The 25000-nt window shown below is 37.9% G+C and overlaps 1 protein-coding gene across 27 annotated transcripts in view; it reads left to right on the forward strand.

Annotated features, from left to right (window-relative positions):
* The window catches only part of LOC136837694 (sodium/potassium/calcium exchanger Nckx30C-like), a 537491-nt gene that overhangs the window by 427462 nt on the left and 85029 nt on the right, over positions 1-25000 (forward strand). For all 27 annotated transcript variants that reach the window (XM_067102582.1, XM_067102592.1, XM_067102587.1 and 24 more), the window contains one exon: positions 6929-7058. In XM_067102582.1, the coding sequence (XP_066958683.1) occupies positions 6929-7058 (130 nt within the window). The remainder of the gene's footprint in view (positions 1-6928; positions 7059-25000) is intronic.

The raw sequence follows: 25000 nt of genomic DNA on the forward strand, positions 1-25000 counted from the left end.
TTGAAATACTGTACTCTGCTTGAATTCCATATAAGGAAAGACATAATTTTCCTGTATTCCACGTCCAAAGGAGTAACTCAAAGGAAATGGCTCTCATCTTCCAGCTTAAGGATCAACTGAGTTTTCTTGATTGAGTCAGTTCCAGTGGAACAACCGGAAGGGTCAGCTAATTATAGATTAAGTCAGCCCTGTGCTGGCACGGGCTCTTACTTTAGGGCAGCCCGTAAAGGCTGGAACGGGACAAGACATGAGAGTCATTAGGCTCACGGACTAACTGGGACAGTTGTGGCCACTTTGGGACCTTTGGCTGATAAGTGTCAGTAAGTCTTTCGACCTGTGAATCAAAAGCTAACTGGGGTAGTAAGTTATTGGTAATCTCCATAACCAGAGGGAGAACCTTGGCAAGGAAGGAGTTACCCAACTTCTGTATACCAAAGACTGGTTTGGGTCTTATTTTCTGTTCCCTTATATTTATTTATCACACACATTTTCCTATAACTTGTCTCTTTCTGCAGGGTGATTTCCCTTTGGAGTCCTCTTGGGTTTATAGTCTCTTGTTAACCCTCTCCAAAATGGTTTTCAGCTGAAGGTTAAAAGAAAGAATTTAAGACAATAAGACAACGAATAATTCAACTTTGGCTCAAATCGTGCTTGGAAAGATGAATCTCCATTTTCCAGTACTGATGCTCAATTAGAGCAATGTCTTTCAGCTAAGGCAACAAAGGCTGGGCCAGGCAAATGAGTCATTCAACTCACCGACGAAGGCAGAACCGAAATATTAATTAAAATGATGAGTCCCTCAGTCCTTTGTGAAAAGATTAGCAAATTACGACAGCCAAATTGCTGTTTCATGCTTTTAAAATTCTTCCCGGTGACTTTCATGTGTATCCACATTTCTCTCTCTCTCTCTCTCTCTCTCTCTCTCTCTCTCTCTCTCTCTGAGAGCCAGTACTATATACCATCGGTAATGACGCTGTAAGTACAAGATTAGTAAATTACAACAGCTAAATTGGTGTTCATGCTTTTAAAATTCTTCCTGTTGACTTTCAAGCGTACCCATATTTCTCTCTCTCTCTCTCTCTCTCTCTCTCTCTCTCTCTCTCTCTCTCTCTCTCTTGGAGCCATAGGTGCAATACATTACTGGAATGTGAGCAAGCATGCTCTGTAGTTTGTAGGTTTACAAAGTAGGAAATGGAATAGCCCATGGCGTCAGTGCTTTTTCTGGATTTCAAGAACAATATATTCGGAATTGTTGTCAAATTGTGCTTTCTGGATTTCCAGAACCGATATTCGGAATTGTTGTCAAATTGTGCTTTCTGGATTTACAGAACCGATATTCGGAATTGTTGTCAAATTGTGCTTTCTGGATTTCCAGAACTGATATTCGAAATTGTTGTCAAATTGTGCTTTCTGGATTTCCAGAACTGATATTCGGAATTGTTGTCAAATTGTGCTTTCTGGATTACCAGAACCGATATTCGGAATTGTTGCCAAATTATGCTTTCTGGATTTCGAGAACCGATATTCGGAATTGCTGTCAAATTATGCTTTCTGGATTTCCAGAACCGATATTCGGAATTGCTGTCAAATTGTGCTTTCTGGATTTCCAGAACCGATATTCGGGACTGTTGTCAAATTGTGCTTTCTGGATTTCCAGAACCGATATTCGGGATTGTTGTCAAATTACGCTTTCTGGATTTCCAGAACCACTATTCGGGATTGTCAAATTATGCTTTCTGGATTTCCAAAACCGATATTCGGAATTGCTGTCAAATTGTGCTTTCTGGATTTCCAGAACCGATATTCGGGACTGTTGTCAAATTGTGCTTTCTGGATTTCCAGAACCGATATTCGGGATTGTTGTCAAATTACGCTTTCTGGATTTCCAGAACCACTATTCGGGATTGTCAAATTGTGCTTTCTGGATTTCCAGAACCGATATTCGGAATTGTCAAATTGTGCTTTCTGGATTTCCAGAGCCACTGTTCGGATTTGTTGTCAAATTGTGCTTTCTGGATTTCCAGACCGATATTCGGAATTGTTGTCAAATTGTGCTTTCTGGATTTCCAGAACTGATATTCGGAATTGTTGTCAAATTGCGCTTTCTGGCTTTCCAGAACTGATATTCGGAATTGTTGTCAAATTGTGCTTTCTGGATTTCCAGAACCGATATTCGGGACTGCTGTCAAATTGTGCTTTCTGGATTTCCAGAACCGATATTCGAAATTGTTGTCAAATTGTGCTTTCTGGATTTCCAGACCGATATTCGGAATTGTTGTCAAATTGTGCTTTCTGGATTTCCAGAACCACTGTTCGGATTTGTTGTCAAATTGTGCTTTCTGGATTTCTAGAACCGATATTCGTAACTGTTGTCAAATTGTGCTTTCTGGATTACAGAACCGATATTCGGAATTGTTGTCAAATTGTGCTTTCTGGATTTCCAGAGCCGATATTCGAAATTGTTGTCAAATTGTGCTTTCTGGATTTCCAGACCGATATTCGGAATTGTTGTCAAATTGTGCTTTCTGGATTTCCAGAACTGATATTCGGAATTGTTGTCAAATTGCGCTTTCTGGATTTCCAGAACCACTATTCGGGATTGTCAAATTGTGCTTTCTGGATTTCCAGACCGATATTCGGAATTGTCAAATTGTGCTTTCTGGATTTCCAGAACCGATATTCGGGACTGCTGTCAAATTGTGCTTTCTGGATTTCCAGAACCGATATTCGGGACTGCTGTCAAATTGTGCTTTCTGGATTTCCAGAACCGATATTCAGAATTGTCGTTAAATTGTGCTTTCTGGATTTCCAGAACCGATATTCGGGATTGTTGTTAAATTACGCTTTCTGGATTTCCAGAACCGATATTCGGGACTGTTGTCAAATTGTGCTTTCTGGATTTACAGAACCGATATTCGGAATTGTTGTCAAATTGTGTTTCCTGGATTTCCAGAACCACTATTCGGAATTGTAGTCAAATTGTGCTTTCTGGATTTCCAGAACGACTATTCGGTATTATTGTCAAATTGTGCTTTCTGCATCTCTAGATCCGATATTCGTAACTGTTGTCAAATTGTGCTTTCTGGATTTACAGAACCAATATTCGGAATTGTTGTCAAATTGTGCTTGCTGGATTTCCAGAACCGATATTCGAAATTGTTGTCAAATTGTGCTTTCTGGATTTCCAGACTGATATTCGGAATTGTTGTCAAATTGTGCTTTCTGGATTTCCAGAACCACTATTCGGAATTGTAGTCAAATTGTGCTTTCTGGATTTCCAGAACCACTATTCGGAATTGTTGTCAAATTGTGCTTTCTGCATTTCTAAATCCGATATTCGTAACTGTTGTCAAATTGTGCTTTCTGGATTTACAGAACTGATATTCGGAATTGTTGTCAAATTGTGCTTTCTGGATTTCCAGAACCGATATTCGAAATTGTTGTCAAATTGTGCTTTCTGGATTTCCAGAACCGATATTCGGAATTGTTGCCAAATTGTGCTTTCTGGATTTCCAGAACCGATATTCGGAATTGCTGTCAAATTGTGCTTTCTGGATTTCCAGAACCGATATTGGGAATTGCTGTCAAATTGTGCTTTCTGGATTTCCAGAACCGATATTCGGAATTGCTGTCAAATTGTGCTTTCTAGATTTCCAGAACCGATATTCGGGACTGTTGTCAAATTGTGCTTTCTGGATTTCCAGAACCGATTTTCGGAATTGTTGTCAAATTGTGTTTTCTGGAGTTCCAGAACCGATATTCGGAAGTGTTGTCAAATTGTGTTTTCTGGAGATCCAGAACCGATATTCGGTAGTGTTGTCAAATTGACACCATCCTAACTCAAAGACTGACAACGCAATGAACAAATGGAAAAAGTATTACAATGCAAATCCCCCCCAACTCTACTCGCTGTAAAAAACATTAATGAATAATCTTCTGCGCTTGAATGATATGGGTTAAAACAAATCGCTATATCAGAAGGAATAAGAATTAAAAAAAACTTTTGATTATACGAAGTAGTTTGGTCTTTAAATAAAAGCTCATTCGTATGAATGTGATGTGTCAGTAGGTTACTTATTCTTCTGCACAGGATATTTTTTTTTCTGCTAGCACTTTTACGTGAGGAAATTAATCATATTATGTCTTGGTTACATCATAATGTTATTGATTAATCTCTCTCTCTCTCTCTCTCTCTCTCTCAACGAGAGACTCTCTACATTAGTTAGTTTTAAAAATGACTGAAGTATATATATATATATATATATATATATATATATATATATATATATATATATATATATGATAAATAGATAGATAGATTGTTATAGGTATAGATATATTTATAGATAGATAGTTGCAAACGCATTAGGGATTTTGATAGGAAAGGAACTGGGGATTTTTTGCTAATGCCTTAACAGAAAAATCTTTTCTATCTTACTAATCTAATTATATCGAATATCTCCTGCCCGATAATCTCCTCTATAGAAATATCTATCAAGAAATAGACTTAAGCTTTTCTATGGAACTATAAATCAAGAAATAGACTGAAATACATTGCTGATGACAGCCCTTGACTGCAAGGCTCATAAAAAAAGAAGACAGGACTCATATATCATTTTATTTAATATTAACTTCACAAAGATGTCAGTATTGTTGATAAATAAATAGATTTTAGCCTTCATTTCAGGACAGCTCATTCACTTGGTAGAACCGTTTATTGCTTTATTTTAACAGGATTCGTATATAATAAGTGAAAGATTTTACCTTTAATACGATAACAATCAATGAAATAGACCCCATAGGAGGGTAGTGCCAACAGTGCACCTCATGCGTTGTTGTTTAGGCATTACTTCAGGTTCTTTACAGCGTGCCTTCGGCCTCTAGCTGCGACCTCTTTCGTTCCTTTTACTGTACCTCATTTCATATTCTCTTTCTTCCATCTTACCTTCCGCCCTCTCCTAACAATTGATTCATAGTGCAACTGCTTTGAGGTTCTCTCCTGTTACAACTTTCAAACCCTTTACTGCCAATTTCCGTTTCAGCGCTGAATGACCTCATAGGTCCCAGTGCTTGGAGTTTGGCCTAAATTCTACATTCAATCAATCAATCAATCAATGAAATGGTTTATGTTGCCTTTACTGTTTCCAGATATTTGCGAAACGTTATCTGCACAAAATTTTATTTCCAAAACACTCCCAAGAAGTTTCACCCACCCTTGGAAAATATTCTAAATTCTGTTCAAGGATTCGCGACTAATGTTATCCATTCTGCAGGGGAGGGAGAGGTTAAAATTGCAAGCACTGAAACTTGAGAAACGGAAACTGTAGAGATTAAAGCGGATGGCTGCCTGAGAATGCTTTAAGCTGCCCTCCGTGAAGTTCTCGGGAGAGAGAAATTCGCGTTTTGCCCCAACACTTGAATCCGTTCGCTTGAACTGGAAGTATGGGGAATATTCCGCAATGCTGTACTGTTGTTGGTTCTCTTTTATTACGTATGTTTTTTTTTATCTATTTTTTTTTCTTTGTGTCAAGGTAGGTCTCTGTAGCGCTAGAGGACATTAGGCTGCTGGGCTAATGACCCAATACTCAAGCATCTAGAATAATTAAAGGAAAAGTAATTATAACACGATAAAAAGTCTTCCCCAAAAATATTCGTAATAATACGTAGCAACTTCACGAGAATATTAATTTTCAGCCCTTCCTCTTTCATTACAGTTAACATCGGTTTCCTCACCCTCAAAAGAAAAAAAAGGGGGGGGGAGAGAAAGAGAGAGAATAAAAAAAGAGAAAATTATGAAAGACATTGCGTAACGAACGAGAGCCCCCGAGCCACGAGGAACGCCCGGCTAAGAAAACAAAGACTAAGGAGTTCTTTGGAGGACCTTGACATTTAGAGTAATCGATGTCTGGGAAGTGTTTCTTGCCCGATATAACCCGCTGTCAAATTGGGGAGGGTTGGGTTGGGGGGTTAGGCCCTCTGGGCCTTCTCTAATTAGGCCACTGTATGAGACACTCAAACGTACGCGTTTGTAATGAAGTTTGAATTTTAATCCTGCTTGAAATTTGAGAGAAATAATAGTAATACACAGAGGATATTTTCTTTCGTCTTTCTTGAAAGTGGAAAAATAATAGTAATACCCAGAGAATATTCTCTTTCGTCTTTCCTAAAACTGGAAAAATTATAGTAATACCCAGAGGGTATTTTCTTTCTTTCTTAAAATTGGAAAAATAGTAGTAATACCCAGAGAATGTTTTCTCTTAAAATTTAAAAATTATAGTAATACCCAGAGAATATTTTCTCTTAAAATTGAAAAATGATAGTAATACCCAGAGAATATTTTCTTTCGTCTTTCTTAAAACTATAAAAATAATAGCAATACCCAGAGGGCATTTTCTTCGTCTTTCTTAAAACTGGAAAAATAATAGTAATATCCAGAGAGCATTTTCTTCCGTCTTTCTTAAAGTGAAAAATAATAATAATACCAGGAATTTTCTTTCGTCTTTTTTAAAAGTGAAAAAATAATAGTAATACCCAAATGGTATTTTCTTTCGTGAATTGTTGAAGTCATTCACAACAATGAGTAGAAGAATAACTGCCTCGTTGTGGAAGTGCTTCGCGGGACGATGTTCCCGCCGAGTATTATTATTGTATTGTCATTCAGAAAATAGGGCATTCATGTCCTTCCTTTCCTCTTCTTCCAATAACCCCCAAAAAAAGAAGAAAGTGAAGGACTTTATCAAGTGAACTACAGTCAAGTGACATTGTAATTTCTAACCTTTACAATTCAAGTATAACTTATATATGTATTTTTTTCTTTTTAGAGAGAGAATCTTTTTATTATTTTATCTTTAGTAGGTTAAGGGATGAATGAACATCCGGTATTTCACAGACAAATGAAGTTAACCTTGAGTGTCTTTTCGTCCCACAGCACGCGGGGGGGCCACAGCCTGCGGCGGGAGGAGAGAGGCGCCCCTCGGCCCCTGTTCTTCACTCCGGCACCAAGTTCAGACATGGCCTCCTACAGCTCATGATCCATACTATCGATCCGCTACACGACGGTAGGTACAGATGCCTCCTCCTCCTCCTCCTCCTCCTCCTCCTCTTGCTCACCCACCACCTCACCTCACCTCTCTCTCTCTCTCTCTCTCTCTCTTGTCCGTTTTCCATTCCCTTTTTATCTTTCCTTCTGCGTTATGACCTTCCGTCCTTCCTACCTGTCTATCTTCCTTCCTTCCTTCCTTCCTACCTTTCTTCCTTCCTTCCTTCCTTCCTTCCCCAGCACCCTCTTCTTCCTTACTTCCCCAGCACCCTCTTCTTAATTCTTTCCTTCCTTCCTTCCTTCCTCAGCACCCTCTTCTTCCTTCCTTCCTTCCTCCTACCAGCACCCACTTCTTCCTTCCTTCCTTCCCCAGCATCCTCTTCTTCCTTCCTTCCTTCCTTCCCCAGCACCCTCTTCTTCCTGACTTCCTTCCTTCCCCAGAACCCTCTTCTTCCTGACTTCCTTCCCCAGCATCCTCTTCTTCCTTCCTTCCTTCCTTCCCCAGCACCCTCTTCTTCCTGACTTCCTTCCTTCCCCAGCACCCTCTTCTTCCTGACTTCCTTCCTTCCCCAGCACCCGCTTCTTCCTGACTTCCTTCCTTCCCCAGCACCCTCTTCTTCCTTACTTCCTTCCTTCCTTCCTTCCCTAGCATCCTCTTCTCCCTTCCTTCCTTCCTTCTTTCCTTCCTTCCTTCCCCAGCACCCTCTTGTTTCTTCCTTCCTTCCCCAGCACCCTCTTGTTTCTTCCTTCCTTCCCCAGCACCCTCTTCTTCCTTCCTTCCTTCCTTCCTTCCCCAGCACCCTCTTCTTCCTTCCTTCCTTCCTTCCTTCCCCAGAACCCTCTTCTTCCTACCTTCCTTCTTTCCCCAGCACCCTCTTCTTCCTTCCTTTCTTCCTTCCCCAGAACCCTCTTCTTCCTTCCTTCCTTCCTTCCTCCCCAGCACCCTCTTCTTCCTTCATCCTTCCTTCCCCAGCATCCTCTTCTTCCTTCCTTCCTACTTTCCCCAGCACCCTCTTCTCCCTTCCTTCCTTCCTTCCCTAGCACCCTCTTCTTCCTTCCTTCCGTCCTTCCCCAGCACCCTCTTCTTCTTTCCTTCCTTCCTTCCTTCCCCAGCACCCTCATCTTCTTTCCTTCCTTCCTTCCTTCCCCAGCACCCTCTTCTTCCTTCCTTCCTTCCTTCTCCAGCACCCTCTTCTTCCTGACTTCCTTCCTTCCCCAGCACCCTCTTCTTCCTTCCTTCCTTCCTTCCCCAGCACCCTCTTCTTCCTGACTTCCTTCCTTCCCCAGCAACCTCTTCTTCCTTCCTTCCCCAGCACCCTCTTCTTCCTTCCTTCCTTCCCTCCCCAGCACCCTCTTCTTCCTTACTTCCTTCCTTCGCCAGCACCCTCTTCTTCCTTCCTTCCTTCCTTCCTTCCCCAGCACCCTCTTCTTCCTTCCTTCCTTCCTTTCTTTCTTCCTTCCCCAGCACCCTCTTCTTACCTTCCTTCTTTCCTTCCCCAGCACCTTCTTCTTCCTTCCTTCCTTCCTTCCCCAGCACCCTCTTCTTCCTTCCTTCCCCAGCACCTTCTTCTTCCTTCCTTCTTTCCTTCCCCAGCACCCTCTTCTTCCTTCCTTCCTTCCTTCTTTCCTTCCCCAGCACCTTCTTCCTCCTTCCTTCCTTCCTTCCTTCCCCAGCACCCTCTTCTTCCTTCCTTCCTTCCTGACTTCCTTCCCCATCACCCTCTTCTACCTTCCTTCCTTCCTTCCTTCCTTCCCCAGCACCCTCTTCTTCCTTCCTGCCTTCCCCCAGCACCCCCTTCTTCCTTCCTTCCTTCCTTTCCCAGCACCATCTTCTTCCTTCCTTCCCTCCTTCCCCAGCACCCTCTTCTTCCTTCCTTCCTGTCTTCCCCAGCACCCTCTTCTTCCTTCCCTTCTTCCTTTCCCAGCACCCTCTTCTTCCTTCCATCCTTCCTTCCCCCTGCACCCTCTTCTTCCTTTCTTCCTTCCTTCCTTCCCAGCACCCTCTTCTTCCCTCTTTCCTTCCTTCCCAAGCACCCTCTTCTTCCTGACTTCCTTCCTTCCCCAGCACCCTCTTCTTCTTGACTTCCTTCCTTCCTTCCTTCTTTCCTTCCCTCCCCAGCACCCTCTTCTTACTTCCTTCCTTCCTTCCCCAGCACATTCTTCTTCCTTCCTTCCTTCCCTCCCCAGCGCCCTATTCTTCCTGATTTCCTTCCTTTCCCAGCACCTTCTTCCTTCCTTCCTTCCCCAGCACCCTCTTCTTCCTGACTTCCTTCCCCATCACCCTCTTCTTCCTGACTTCCTTCTCCAGCACCCTCTTCTTCCTGACGTCCTTCCTTCCCCAGCACCCTCTTCTTCCTAACTTCCTTCCTTCCCTAGCACCCTCTTCTTCCTTCCTTCCCCAGCACCCTCTTCTTCCTGACTTCCTTCCTTCCCCAGCACCCTCTTCTTCCTTCCTTCCTTCCTTCCTTCCTCAGCACCCCCTTCTTTCTTCCTTCCTTCCTTTCCCAGTACCCCTTCTTCCTTCCTTCCTTCCTTCCTTCCCCAGCACCCTCTTCTTCCTTCCTTCTTTTCTTCCCTAGCACCCTCTTCTTCCTTCCTTCCTTCCCCAGCACCCTCTTCTTCCTTCCTTCCTTCCTTCCCTAGCACCCTCTTCTTCCTTCCTTCCTTCCTTCCCCAGCACCTCTTCTTCCTTCCCTCCTTCCTTCCCCAGCACCCTCTTCCTTTCTTCCTTCCTTCCTTCCCCAGCACCCTCTTCTTCCTTTTTCCTTCCTTCCTTCCCCAGCACCCTCTTCTTCCTGACTTCCTTCCTTCCTTCCTTCGCCAGCACCCTCTTCTTCCTTCCTTCCTTCCCCAGCACCCTCTTCTTTCTTCCTTCCTTCCTTCGCCAGCACCCTCTTCTTCCTTCCTTCCCCAGCACCCTCTTCTTCCTTCCTTTCTTCCTTCCCCAGCACCCTCTTCTTCCTTCCCCAGCACCCTCTTCTTCTGCCCGCACCTCCTCCCACTCAGCCCTCCTTAAAACCAGCGTCATCAAAGTGTTTTGGCGATGCTGCAGTAACTAATGTGACGTTACGACAGAAAAAAAAAGAGATATGATTGGAGGAGGAGAGCCCCCTGCGGGGGTTCCTCCCTCAGGGGCTGACGGCGACGCCGAAGGCGAAATGGTGAGAAAAAAGAAAAGGTATTGTTTTTTTATCGGTAACTGTATATGCTTGTTTCATTCAGTCTTCCGTTTAACGATTAATCTTCTTTACCTTACTTTATTCAGCCCAGCTTTATTATTATTATTATTATTATTATTATTATTATTATTATTATTATTATTATTATTATTATTATTATTGTTCATGTTGTTCTCGTTGTTTGTTTGTTTGCTCGAGTTTGTTTGGACGTTTTCTTTGTTCTTCAGTCTCATTAGTCATTTTCTCCCTTCCCCCCCACCCGCCTTCAGTAGTCGTAGAAGGAAATCAAACGCAAATGTTTTTATTCAGCAAAGCATTCAGTACACATTTGTGTCCTGAATTTCCCTTAACGGCAAAGAGACGTTAGTAAGCTTACAACGGGATACAAATAAAAAAAACAGAGAATTCTGTCGCAGATCTCTGTCTCTGTTACTGAAGCTCTTCTTCTTCTGTTTGTTCTGTTGTCTTACCCACGTCGTAGGTACAAATGAGATTAAAAAAAAAAGATATTGACGGTTCCGTAGCTATTTCCAGTTCACCACGTGACGTCAATTCCCACAAATGGCGGATTCGTTGGAACGGCACACTTTTCTTTTGACTTCGTTGTCTCGTTCCCCCCTTTTTATTTATTGTTATCAGGGTTTATACTGTTTATACCGTTATTTCGTTCTCATTTGTTTTGGTCCCTTTTTCTTATCAAATTAGGCCGTCTCCAAGCGTTCACGGTTACGTCATATCTACGTGTGCAAAGGGTAATGTTCAATACTATTGCATGGTTGTACTTCAATTCATATATTTAGTTGGTTATCATTTTCTCTTTTTATTTAGAAATTCTCTTTCCCTTTTTTTATTCCCTTTCCCTTGTCCCATTTTTATCTCTTCTACCCCCTACCCCCCTTTTGGTTTCATGGTTCTAGTATAATGAGCTAAGAGGCGTAAGCCCAGGCATCATTAGCAGGTCGACTTTCTCTTTAAAGAGAAAGCATTCGACTTTCTGTTTAGAAAGTAGCCCCGACAGCATCCATCTTGAGCCACGGGAAGGATTAATTGTGGTAAGTGCTCCCGACTATCCATTATGCGCTTTTGAAATATACATGTATATATATTTTCGTTTTATCCTTTTTATTTTTTACTTCTCTTCTTTTTTTTATCTCCTCTTTTTTTCCCATGTATCCCATTATGTCAGTAGAGCAGTGAGCAGCCAACTTTAAAAAGGAAGAGTCCTTTTGTTGTTTATTTGTTTCTCTTGCAAAGGAAGGATTTTTAAACAAAATGTGTACAAACCTGTACACACACACACACATATACACATATGAAGGCACATGGATGCATATCAGTACATATTACATATTCATTATAAGATGGACATCCACACGCACATAAATATTATTACGTCATCTAGACTGGTATTTCTGTACTTGTATTTATAACCGTATATGAAAGTATGCCTAAAGCAAATAAGAACATTATCTCCTTCCCACTGAGGCATTTTAACCATGAGAGAAAGCGGATATTATTTGGAAAAGAACGAATAAGCAACATGGTAGTCTTAATTCTCTTGAAATTCAATACTCGTTTATCATGTCAAAGCAGTAATAAATTCAGGCGTCTTTTTTTATTGTTTAATTATGATTAAAGACCGAAACGTTTTAAATTTTTCTTAATATTATTGTATCATATATTTGCTACCCTTCAGTTAATGGTCGTTTTAAAACCTAACTGCATTAAGCAGCCAAAAACGTCAAATATATATGAAGGCAAAGTTTTTCCAGTCGATCTAAACGTTTTTCTAAGAAGTCGCCGATCTTTCAGATCAGTCTAAATTTTTCAACTCTCTTCAACATCTTTAACATTTTTCCAAACGGTTACTCGAGAGCCACTTGTCACCGGACACTTCTCTTTTGCTTTTTAATGGCCCGTGTTTATGCAAACATTTTCCAGTGGATTTATTTTAGTTGAAGTCATGAGTCTAGATCAGGGGTCGCAAACAAATACCTCTTACAAGACACTTGTGCGGCTCCAAACGCTGAACAAATACCTTTTTATCCATTTAAAACAAAGAAATTATGTAAGACTCGTAAGACAGTATTTGATTAAATTTTATTCAATTTAAAAGCATATGACAAACATCAATTTGATTGAATTTTTAATGATATAAATAGTTGTGCTTTGTGAAAGCAATTATAAATAATAATATCACTGTATTTATTTATTTATTTATTTATTTATTTATTTATTCTGAGTAGGCCTGTTGGACTATATTCTGTTATTTCTAAAATACTGCAGAGTTTGATTTTAGATATTTAGAGACCATTTTTGTCACTGCGGCGCAGACAGTACAACATTTTTATGGTTCTCTAAATAAATGGCTCTTTTAGCTTCAAAGGTTGGTGACCCCTGGTCTAGACCAGTGAGGAGAGTAGGTGATTCCAATCTTCCTTTTATTGTATAAATTCTATAATTTAATGAATTCCTTGCAGATAACTCTAAGGGCAGAAATAATAATAATAATAATAATAATAATAATAATAATAATAATAATAATAATAATAATAATAATATTATTATTATTATTATTATTATTATTATTATTATTATTATTATTATTATTATTATTATTGTTTCATTTTTTGGGGGGGTCTATCACAGCCATCCTATTCGACTGGGTGGTTTTTATAGTGTGGGGTTCCGGGTTGCATCCTGCCTCCTTAGGAGACTATCACTTTTCTCACTATGTGCGCTGTTTTTAGTAGCACTCTTTTCTGCATGAGTCCTGGAGCTACTTCGGCATCTAGTTTTTCCAGATTCTTTTTCAGGGATCTTGGGGTCGTGCCAAGTGTTCCTATGATTCTGGGTACAATTATTATTATTATTATTATTATTATTATTATTATTATTATTATTATTATTATTATTATTATTATTATTATTATTATGTCGAAGCCACTAACAGTCAGCTATAATTCTTTTGATATTGAGTAAATCATCAGTTTTAAATTACGTACTTGAGTATGGAAAAACACTTTTTTTTTTTTTTACGTTTTATAAGTAAACATTCCCGCAATAGCTTACAGCTGATGAACTTAAGCCTTTTAGCTTACTTGTAATAACTGCTTGTTTCTCCGTATAAACTCGTAAATTGCTACTAACAATCTCTGCTTTACAAAGATACATATCTGCAATTTACAAAGATCGAGTACGTTATTCTACCGGTGGAGATCTTTGCAAAATAACTACCTGTAATCGCATGAAGGCATAATCATTACTGCTATGCCACTTTTCAAATTGTTCTGCTGACTTTCGGCGCATTTGTTGAATATTCAGCAGCAGAAGGCTTAAGCTGCTTCGTCGGAGAGTGGGTCAGACAAAAATAGAATTAAGCACTTCTGACCGAATATTGGCACTTCATTTACGATGCGTGGTGGCCAGTTTGCTAGTGTGTATAGATGTGACACACATCTAGACTCCGCATACACTAATACACAGTACTGCATATACATATTCACACACACACACACATATACATATATATACTGTATATATATATATATATATATATATATATATATATATATATATATATATATATATATATATATATAAACTGTTGTGTATTCACAAATATTATGGCACAACTATCGTGCAATAGTTAAACGATATTTGTGGCTTAATTTTTGTGAATCTGAATATGCCACTACACACACACACACACACACACACACACACACACACACACATATATATATATATATATATATATATATATATATATATATATATATATATATATATGTATATATATATATATATAGTGTTTGTGTGGGTGGGTGTAATCGGACACTTGTGGTATTTTACGGGAAGGTCACCAAGGTTCATGATAATCTGACCCACTTTCAAGGTCACGAGGTCAAAAAATATCGAAATCCCCATCAGGTCCTAGTTATGTAACCTCAAAACCTCTGGCTATTTCTTCCGTAATGACATAGTATGTCAAATCTGATGACTTGTCTTTCTAAGAAACGTTAAAACAGGAAGTGAGTTCTTTTGTGTCTCTCAAAGACTTTTGAAAAGACAGTTCTTTTGAAAATCCGTAAATTGCAAAAATCGCCAGGTATGACAAGTGTCTCAGATGGCTAACTCCTAATTATGAACGGGTTTCACTGAAGGTATCGTATCATGCTGTTGTATTCAGGATCAGTGAACTTTGAAACAATCAAGAGTATTCCCTGGCAGGGTGAAAAATACCGATTATGAACTTTTCAGAAATATCCGTATTGGCAAGCAAACTAGGCCAGTAAATGATCAATGAAATTCCAAGTCAATATATGAAAAACAACAAGCATTCATAACCAGCACATCCTTGAAGAATGCAACAGATTGTACCATCGACATTTTTTCTCTAAGAGACACACAAGACCCCTGGTACTAACGCTAAAGGTCCAGCCACAGAAGGTGATAGCTTTAGTTCCTTAATGAATTAGAGATCAGGGAAGATTGCCAAGCTGACATCATCAGACGGTAGGTCAGAATTATAAGGATTATATGTCTGTAAACAGGGAGATCCTTCTTCCAACAATTTACAGTAGAAGACCTGAATCTCTTCCAACTTGCCGTAGAAGACCTGAATCTTCTGGCGTCAACAAATACTTCTACTTCGTAGGTACCGGATGCTTTATAGCCAATGCCTCGCCCTGAAGGTGCATTATGATGTAATTTAAATATTTTGTTGAAGAAATTTTCAAATCATGATAGCACCACATCATTCACTCACTGTTGGTAAAACCACATAACGTCAAATATAAGGAAAAATCAGCTACACTTTGAATCATGAAGTGGGGGCATGCTACAAAAAAAATTTAAGTATACCTTAGTTTAACCAGACCACTGAGCTGATGAACAGCTCTCCTAGGGCTGGCCCGAAGGATTTGATTTATTTTACGTGGTTAAGAACCAACTGGTTACCTAGCAACGGGACCTACAGCTTATTGTGGAATCCGAACCACATTATAACGAGAAATGAATTTCTATCACCATAAATAAATTTCTCTAATTCTTCATTGGCCGGTCGGAGAATCGAACGCGGGCCCAGCAGAGCGCTAGCCGAGAACGATACCAACCCGTCCAATGGGGAACTAGGAGCATCCTACAAGATCGGCTAGTCAGTCATAGCATAGATATTTCTGTAGATCCGTCTTTCAGTATTTCCCACTTACTTACAATTTCCAGTAAAGTTATCCACTAGAATTCTCTTTCTCTTTTTAGGAGCAAAGCAACTATTATGGTAGAAATGTTCTATCAGATTAGCGAACTGTATTTTTCCATCTTACTTTCCACCCTCTCCTAACAATTGTTTCATAGTGCAACTGCAAAAGATTTTCCACCTGTTGCACCTTTAAAAAAATTCCTTTATTCTCAAAATTTCCCTTTCAGCGCCGAATGACCTCATAGGTCCCAGCGCTTGGCCTTTGGCCTAAATTTTATAATCCAATGTATTCTAGATTAGAAGTCAGTTTTGACATTACAAGAAAATTTTATAAACAGGAGGCCATAAATTCTGGAGAAAGCTGTAGAATACGAGCGCATATTCTGCCACTCTTTAGCATTTTATCGCCCAAATCCGCTGAGAGTTATTAATATTGGGTGCAAAATCCCAAGTCGTTCATGTTTATCGCCTTGACGGCTTGGTTCTCTGAAAGGAATTCAAGGAAGAGATTTATAGGAGGAAATATAATGAAAGACGTCCCTTGCATTTCCCGACCGAGAACACAGAAATGTACATCAGCATCACATAAAAACAGTAGCTCATTTGCTTATTTTGATTCCTGTGTCGGTAGCAAAGCTTTAATAGATTCTCAAGAAATTGTTCGCTTGATACGTTCTTACGGGAAATGTTTATATGGAAGACCGTACTTGAACCAGATAGGAATATTCATTATGTTGCATTTTAGGCCAGCGGCACTGGGAATATACATATATATATATATATATATATATATATATATATATATATATATATATATATATATATATATATATATATATATATATATATATATATATGACTTTTTATCACATCACCGTGATTCATATACAATCAATAAAAGCTACAAACGTCCTTTAATATCCAATTCGCTCTACCTCGAAATAATATATTTTCATATATGTTGAAGGGGAATTTTTAGTTAATAATAAGTTCGTCGTCCCGTGGGCTCGAACCAGCGAAGGACAAGAATTCAGGACTAGTCCTGAGTTCTTGTCCTTCGCTGGTTCTGAGCCTGGGACGACGAACTTGTTATCAACTAAAAAATTCCCCTTCATAACATATATATGAAAATATATTATTTCCGAGGTAGAGCGAATTGATATTAAAGGACGTTTGTGGCTTACTGATTATATATATATATATATATATATATATATATATATATATATATATATATATATATATATATATATATATATATATATATTATATATATATATATATATATATATATATATATATATATATATATATATATATATATATATATATATATATTCATCACGTTCCATAATTTCGTGATTCAGTTATGTGTGTGTGTGTGTGTATGGAATGCTATAACCTTAAAACCAAAACTTGTATATCGAAAACAGTGCAACATCCACCGTCCTGAAAACCTTTTCGGTTGCATGAAGGAAGTACCTCCAATCACGTTTTTCGTAGATTCGCGTCATAGTTTTTCCTTGACGTAGCAACGACATCAATGTAATGTTATGGCATGCTGGTCTTTCTCTCTCTCTCTCTCTCTCTCTCTCTCTCTCTCTCTCTCTCTCTCTCTCTAATTACAGTGCTCGGTATCACCCGATATAAAACTCTCGCTTAGGACTTGAGCAAAGCTTCCCACGTCCGGTACATTATGAATCCACTTTGTACTGGATTTTTTGTGGAAATGCCGACGGGAGGGGCTATCGCCCGTCTTTTTTGAAGGGAAAGGGGAAAGGAGAAAGAAAAGAATGGGTCCAGACTTGGAGGAAGAGAAAGCAGGACCTCTCTGAAAGAGAAAGGGTGCATTAAGATTCATATTTTGCCTTCCACAGTGAAGGTAGGCTTACCTTCAGATCTTTGCAACCTCGTTAAACGTGTCAGGTTCTGTTTGCTAAAACCAGTCGCAAGGACAGGCACAGCATTGTTAATATAAAAGAGTGACTGGTACAATACATGTACATACGCTACCGGTGTCTAAGCGATGACAGGCAGAGCAGCCGGTCGAGACTACAGTCTACCCCAAAGCCAAATCAAATTCCTTCAAAAGAAGGCATCGTGCTTACCCCATACAAATGGGAAAAGAGCACGTTAAAAGAAGAAGAAGAAGAAGAAGAAGTAGAAGAAGAAGAAGAATACGAAGAAGAAAGAGAGAGAGAGAGAGAGAGAGAGAGAGAGAGAGAGAGAGAGAGAGAGGAATAAATCTGGCATTTGTCCAGTGCTGTGATGGAAGTAAATTTGCAGCAGTTGAACGGAGGCGCGTTTGAATGATTTCCGCTCGGTGAGGCAGAAAATTAAAGTTAGCCCAAATATCGAGCAAGTTCTTCCTTAAAAGGGACGCCCCCCCCCAAAAAAAAAAAATAATAAAATTTAGGCGCCAACTGTCGACTCGAAGGTATTCTGGAGCAAGAAGGTGCAGAAGCTGTTGGGTCAAAATTTCCATGTTGTTCAACGTAATTAAAAAAGAAAAAAAGTTAACTTTGCGTCTACTATCAACGAGAAGCGAGCCGTCTCGACCTTTGTGTATGGTAGCAAGGGCATCATCAGAGACAAACTCATTATTTTGGTGTGTACGTTTGAACGCGTCAAACGCCCTTCTCTCGAGTCGTTTCATCTTCGGCTGAGGCTGCCGTACGTTGGCCTTATACCCTCAACACCAAAGCCACTGGCGATGAACTTTTGCAAACTTTTAATGGGAAAACGGGAATGTAGGAACAAAAGGAGCCAAAGCAATATTCAACGAGTAGCGAAACTTAGGAAATTAAGAGATTTGAAATAAATTGCCCTCAAAAGTTGAAACGAAGATGCAATGCATTACCACCCTAATACAATTCAACTCGTATTTTAATATTTTACTTACATTTTTATTTATTGATTTATCTGATTTTATAATAACTGATCTCCTCTTTCTGTACTTTCCAACACCCTCTGTTACTTCTTTCGAATGAACACCTTAATGTTCTTTGGAGGCTTGAATTTCAAGTCAGTGTCCACGTTGGTAGGACAATTAATCTGCCGGCAATAAAATCCAGCTTAGGCCAATCTTGTTCACCGCTAATTAAATATTTAGAAGGTGACTTGGTCCAACCTTCGTAACTGCACTAGAAAAAAATATATATATATATATATACATTTATATGTATGTAAAATATATGTATATTATATATGTGTGTGTGTGTGTATATGTATATATATATATATATATATATATATATATATATATATATATATATATATATATATATATATATGATTTCAATCACTCGTGGCCTAGTTACCTGGTGCTAGCAACATGTATACAGTATGCAAACACTTGGGCCAACCCTCTCTGAAGTGAAAAGGGATATTCCTCTAAATTTATCGATATATCGGTAAAAGTAAGCTTTGCGTGTAAAATCATTTTTATTGCTTTATTCCCGTGAAAGCTTCTACTGCCGTGCACTCTTCCAATATGGGTCTCTCTCTCTCTCTCTCTCTCTCTCTCTCTGTACTTTTATGACTTGTGATGGAGCACTTGTGTTAAAGATAATATTCTAAAGCACATTCTCAATATTTCTATAATTACTGATAGTATATTTATCTATGTATACAATTTTTTTTATTTGCTTTTGGTCTATGATGAATTTTAATGACATATTCACTACTCTCTCTCTCTCTCTCTCTCTCTCTCTCTCTCTCTCTCTCTCTCTCATATCAAAATGTATGCGACCAGTGTAGTAGTGAGGCAGCATCTACATATTAGCCATGTTACAATAAAACCTTTTCACATGACCGAAACGTAGTTTCACGATATCAGGTCCGTATATTCTGAAATATAAACTGCTAATGGGAAGGTTTTTTGGGGTTTAAGAAACATTCTCATGCCTGTTAACTGTATTGATAACAAATTTTTAACAGTTATTCGCTTGTTGGCGCCCTGTGTAAATTGTTCTCAAACAAGAACCTCAGAGAGAATGTCTCGACCAAGTTCTCCGTTCTTGTTCTTCACTCGTCTCAAACGCTGATGAAAACTAACAGTTTAAGAGAATGGCCACGGTCTTCCCAAATCATTGATCGAATGGGGCCCTCATTGTCATTTTATCAAGACTTAACAAAAGCTATTATTCCCCCCCCCCTCGTCTGTACCTTCTTTATGCTATTACACAAGAATATCCGTCCGCTCTTTACTATTCTGGTACACTCAGAACCTCCCACTTCCATAAGAAGGGAGAGAGAGAGAGAAAGAGAGAGAGAGAGAGAGAGAGAGAGGGTGGGAGCATATGGGGCGACCAATTCCATATTCATATGACCGAAACCCTTTCTGTTCAGTTATTGACGCGTTCCGGCTCTCTCTCTCTCTCTCTCTCTCTCTCTCTCTCTCTCTCTGTGGTAGTAGCTTTTTCCAGACTCCATTCAGATACTCGGTGAATACTTGGGGGATTAAAATCTGTGATATTTCTTCTTAGCTGTCACATGGGCTTATTTTGAAATGAAAAGCAAAGTTAATAGAAAGAAGCCATTCTTCATACTCTCTAATTTATTTGCGCTTTATGAAATGGAATCTAATCCATACATAACTCCATATATGCGAGAGTATATGATAGTATTTATATTCATTAACAAATAAGAAATACTTGTTATATAAATAGTGTGAAGTCTTAATGATACTTCCATTTTATTCCTTCTCTAATTCCTATCAGCAATTTAAAGTTGAAGGTCTGTCTTTCTGTCTCCCATGTCCGTCATATCGCCTCTGTCTGTTCACAATTACCTTGGAATGAAACTCATTGAAAACCCGTATTCATAAATTTGTGAGGTTAATCATATTGACAGTTTTATGCAGGCCACGTTAATTTTATTAGTTCTAGTATAAAGGCTGTGTACAGACAATGTAATGAGGTAGGAAAATCTCCATCATAATTCCTGGCACTTCTTCATGAGGATTTCCTGCTAGGGGAAGCATTAAGAAACGAGTATGGCCTTTTTAGCCTTGAAAATATTGTTATTCCTTCTCTGTGGTAAGCCACATGACTTTTGCCATTTCCTGAATTGCATTTTCGCCATGTTCGGGGAAAAATGGTCCCATTTGGGAGAACAGAATTATGGTCTGAACTCGGCTCGTCTCTGAGAGAGAACGGCGATTCCTTTCTTATTTCTTCAAGTTCGTTAAGAAAAAAATGAAATTTTAAGCGTGGAATTTTTTTCTTGTTTGAAGTTCCACTCCTTCGAGGCACTTGGCTTTATGAAGGCTGGGGGCGCTTGCGAGGTGAAATTATCACGTCCGCGACATGATTTTATTTAATATTTTTATTTATTTATTAACTAGTTTATTAATTTATTTATTAACTCTTAATTGTTTGGATCAGACATGGTTCGTCAAAGCTGTTCTAAAATTACACACGTCGTGATTCTCGTATTAAAAGAAGGATCGACAGCTTAGGAATTACCGAATGAGGCATACTGTTAAAGTATTGTCTTCATCAACCCTTACCCAAATACATTTTGAAAAGTATCCGCGTCGCCAGATAACTTACAATCAGTGAGCCAATCAGTAACTGTGAAATGACGCTTAAATCCGGTCTGGTTCAGAACACTTGACTCACATTTTGTTTTGCAGAGATAATACGAACGATAATGTACAAGATCACTTTGTGTTTAATGAAACAGATAATCACAAATGTTATCTCTGTTATCTTTAAGGGAAATGACGGTTGCATACGTTCGGACACTACTCAAACACTACTCAAGATGATTACGAGAGAGAGAGAGAGAGAGAGAGAGAGAGAGAGAGAGAGAGAGAGAGAGAGAGAGAGAGAATATCTTATCTTATCGATAATCTATGCTCTCAAAAGATTTATTTCAAGACATAGATAATACCAAGTAAGAACTCTGCTTCTTACCTACTGTAGGTGACATGTCAGAGTATTATTATTATTATTATTATTATTATTATTATTATTATTATTATTATTATTATTATTATTATTAAAGCCTCTAATTTAATCAAGTTTTTTCAGTTTAACTGAAACAGGAAACGCTGGCATTCTATTCATTTATTGCGTTTTTTTTTTTTTTGTAATTTCAAATGGGATACTTTGATTTACTTCTATATTTTTATTGTCGGCACTATAATTTCACGTAAATGATTTTTTAAGTTTCTGTGTACAGTAACTTTACAAAACTGTGCTTCAGTTTGATAATTTACAGTTGAGAAAACAGGAAAATGTTCACAAATATACAATAATCTCCCATTTTTGGCAAAACGTTTTTTTATTTGATATTTATTTGACTAGGTGCATTCCACAATTATCCAAGCTGTCATTAACCATTTTTTAAATGTTTTTAATGAACAGTTGTTCTTTTAAAACCGGCAACTGTACAGATATAGAACAGTCCCATATTTTTGATAAACCATTTTTTCTTCAGTAAATATTAATTTGACTAGGTACATTCCACGAATATCCAAGCTGTAATCAGCCATTTCTTTAATTTCCTCATTGACTAATTGTTCGTTTGGGTTATTTTTTTTTTCATTAACCATTCTGCAAACATATAAAACAATGTATTTGTTTTTGTGCCATATAAACTTTGTGGATAATACCACCTCTTGTTACCATTTCCTCATAACTTATGACTTGAGGAAGATTTGACAAACACTAGAACATATAATCCCAGGCCTTTCCTCTCTCCTTTACAGACAGTAATAAGAAACCATTTATTCCCTGTCAGTTTTCCCGGACTTCGAGACTTTGAGAAGAAGGTGATGTCTGTAAGTCCATCGGGGCAAATGTGTCTCGTTGTTTTCAACGTTGTTCCGTCTCACAATGTAGGTTCAGTGTTGCCACGCCTGAATACTTTTGACATGATTTTAGATAATGACTGCCCTGAGCATTTGTTGGTATGTTACGAATTATTTCCCACAGTAAGCTTGACGTCTATTATTGTTCTACTCTACTTTCTGGAAAAGGGATTAAGATTCATCCCCCAAAGATGAAGGCACTGGACGAGATATTTCAAAATCCTGTTAATCCCAGAGATGAAATGTTTATTTGATTCTGTTCCACAAGTATAAGGCATGAGAAAGTTCACCTATCATTGGCAATGAGATCTGCTTTATTGTTTTGAATCGTGTAAAGGAAATGTTTTGAAAATATGCCCTTCTAAGATAGTACATTGTTTTCCCATACCAATCTTCCCTGGACGGATTTTCTTCTTCTTCTTCTTCTTAAGATTATCAGATACGCAACCTTTTTAAAACCTCGTTCGTTTCTCTAGTGACTTGTTATTTCGAGCTGTATGAATATTTTTGAAGAATTTAGAACTTCTTGAGGAAGTGAGGCTCTGTGCGTGTATTTTGACACAGTTCTTGCATTTGCTGGCGACGTCTGAGTTTCATTTTATGAGAGGCAAGCGACACTAAGCGATATTGTCCATGAAAATCTTAATGTTATGTACTGCATTTGTTTCTTGCGCATACCCACTTCTCCTGCAGCGCCTCTCGCTATTTTGCAACAGACACTAAAACAGGAAGGTTCTGTATATTTGCGTTTTCTTGCACTCAATCTCGCTAAGTATACATATACCTTGCATTTATTTATGGACGCTTGTTTTTCTTATATGCATGCCATTACATTTCTCCTCATGACTCTCTTTGCTTTAGATTCCTTGATAACTCTCAAAGCCTTAGTGTTAATGTCCTCTCGCAACTTTATGTTTCTGTTGATTTACATAACCTTTTGATATATAAAGCTCATTAAAGATAAGTCAGCTGAACCATTTTTTGCATTAGAATCAGCCATTGCTTGCATTAGAGGCAGTCACACCCAGGAACTGCAAGGTGATAATTTTTACAGCAATCTTATATAATCAGCTTACCCAAGAGTCAAAAGCATTTGTGCATCAGACATTTTGGATTATGCAAAAGTTTTCATTTATCTGTCCAGCGAGCTGTACGTTTTTTTATGTTTTGAGAGTGTCACAGGTAAATATTAAAACCTTTTCCCTTCTTATTTATTATGTACGATGTTGGAAAGTTCCTGGTTCCCCTTAGATTAAAATAAAATATAAAATAGATAGATTTTATGAAGCGAACACTCACAGCCGACACAACTAATCCGACTGGTCAGTTCCATGTTTTTTTATTAGATAAAACTTTACACTAGGAGTCTGCAAAACGACTTCCAACTTGTGTGTCTCTCCAGGAGATCCGACAGTTGTCCTTCAGACACGTGATATCAGAATGTGAGCTTGTTTTAGTGTCTGGATAGGCAATGACACTCTAATGCTAAACCAGAAATTGAATAAGGTTCTTTTCAAGGAAACTTGAGTCACTGTTTTCAGTTATGTGTTAAATTTCATTATATTCTAAATGGATTAAGAAATTATTGTGTCTACTACACAAGTAATTTTTCTTAATTTCATTCTGAATATTGAATTGGAATGAACATAATGAATATGATGGTTAGTACATAGTTTTGCTCTGAAGTTCCATATGCGTTTTGTTAGAATATATATGAATTCATTCGAATGTTTGTATACAAAGAAAACTATGGAATTACATAACGTTACAGTGCATTATGGTTTTTTTAATACAGATGAAGTCAATGGACTGAACAGAACAACATGGCGGGATTCAAAAGTTTCAAAAGCTTCAAAATTACTTCCAAGATTTAATCTGCATTCGAGTTTAATATTTTGACAATTTATTATTAAAACCTTTTTGATACATTGAAAGAATCTGAGCAATGGACTGCTTCAGACTTAAGAAACTCTTTGACATCATTAACAATTAAGACACTCTTTAACGTCATTAACAGTGAATTTTGTGATTTTGTATGATCAGAAGGACTATTTTGTAAATCTGCACGTACCCTTTTAAATTTTGCTTTTGCCATTTAAGTAAAGGAATAATTTGCACATCACTCTTGGTCATTTTTTGTAGTTGTATTTATATATATATATATATATATATATATATATATATATATATATATATATATATATATATATATATATATATATATATATATATATATATATATATATATATATATATATATATATATATATATATATATATATATATATATATATATATATATATATATATATATATATATATATATATATATATATATATATATATATGTATATGTATATGTATACATATACTAAGAAAAACTTACGGATGATTTTACAAGTGATACAAGCTGCTGATATAATACCAGAACAGACAAGATTTGAATAATTTCTTATCATATCTAAATTTCCACTTTTTCAAAACATAGTTTGCGGTTCTTGTAAATGCATGTACACTATTTCGTTCTATCACTAAATCCCATGAAACCTTATTTTGGGTTCCATGTTGAAATAAACTCTCCGTCTGAAGATGTCATCTAGGGATTGTGTAAGGAATTTCCTAAAGTAGGTAATGGCGATTAGGATACGCCCTGTTGTGAAATCTAGGGACGTCGTTTGAAAGAAACGGTGAATGGCATGGAAAAAAACTGTAAATTTTAAAGAGAAGATAATTAATTCAGATATGCCCGTGGCATTAAC

This window comes from Macrobrachium rosenbergii, chromosome 59, assembly GCF_040412425.1.
Source record: "Macrobrachium rosenbergii isolate ZJJX-2024 chromosome 59, ASM4041242v1, whole genome shotgun sequence".
NCBI classification, from domain to species: domain Eukaryota; kingdom Metazoa; phylum Arthropoda; class Malacostraca; order Decapoda; family Palaemonidae; genus Macrobrachium; species Macrobrachium rosenbergii.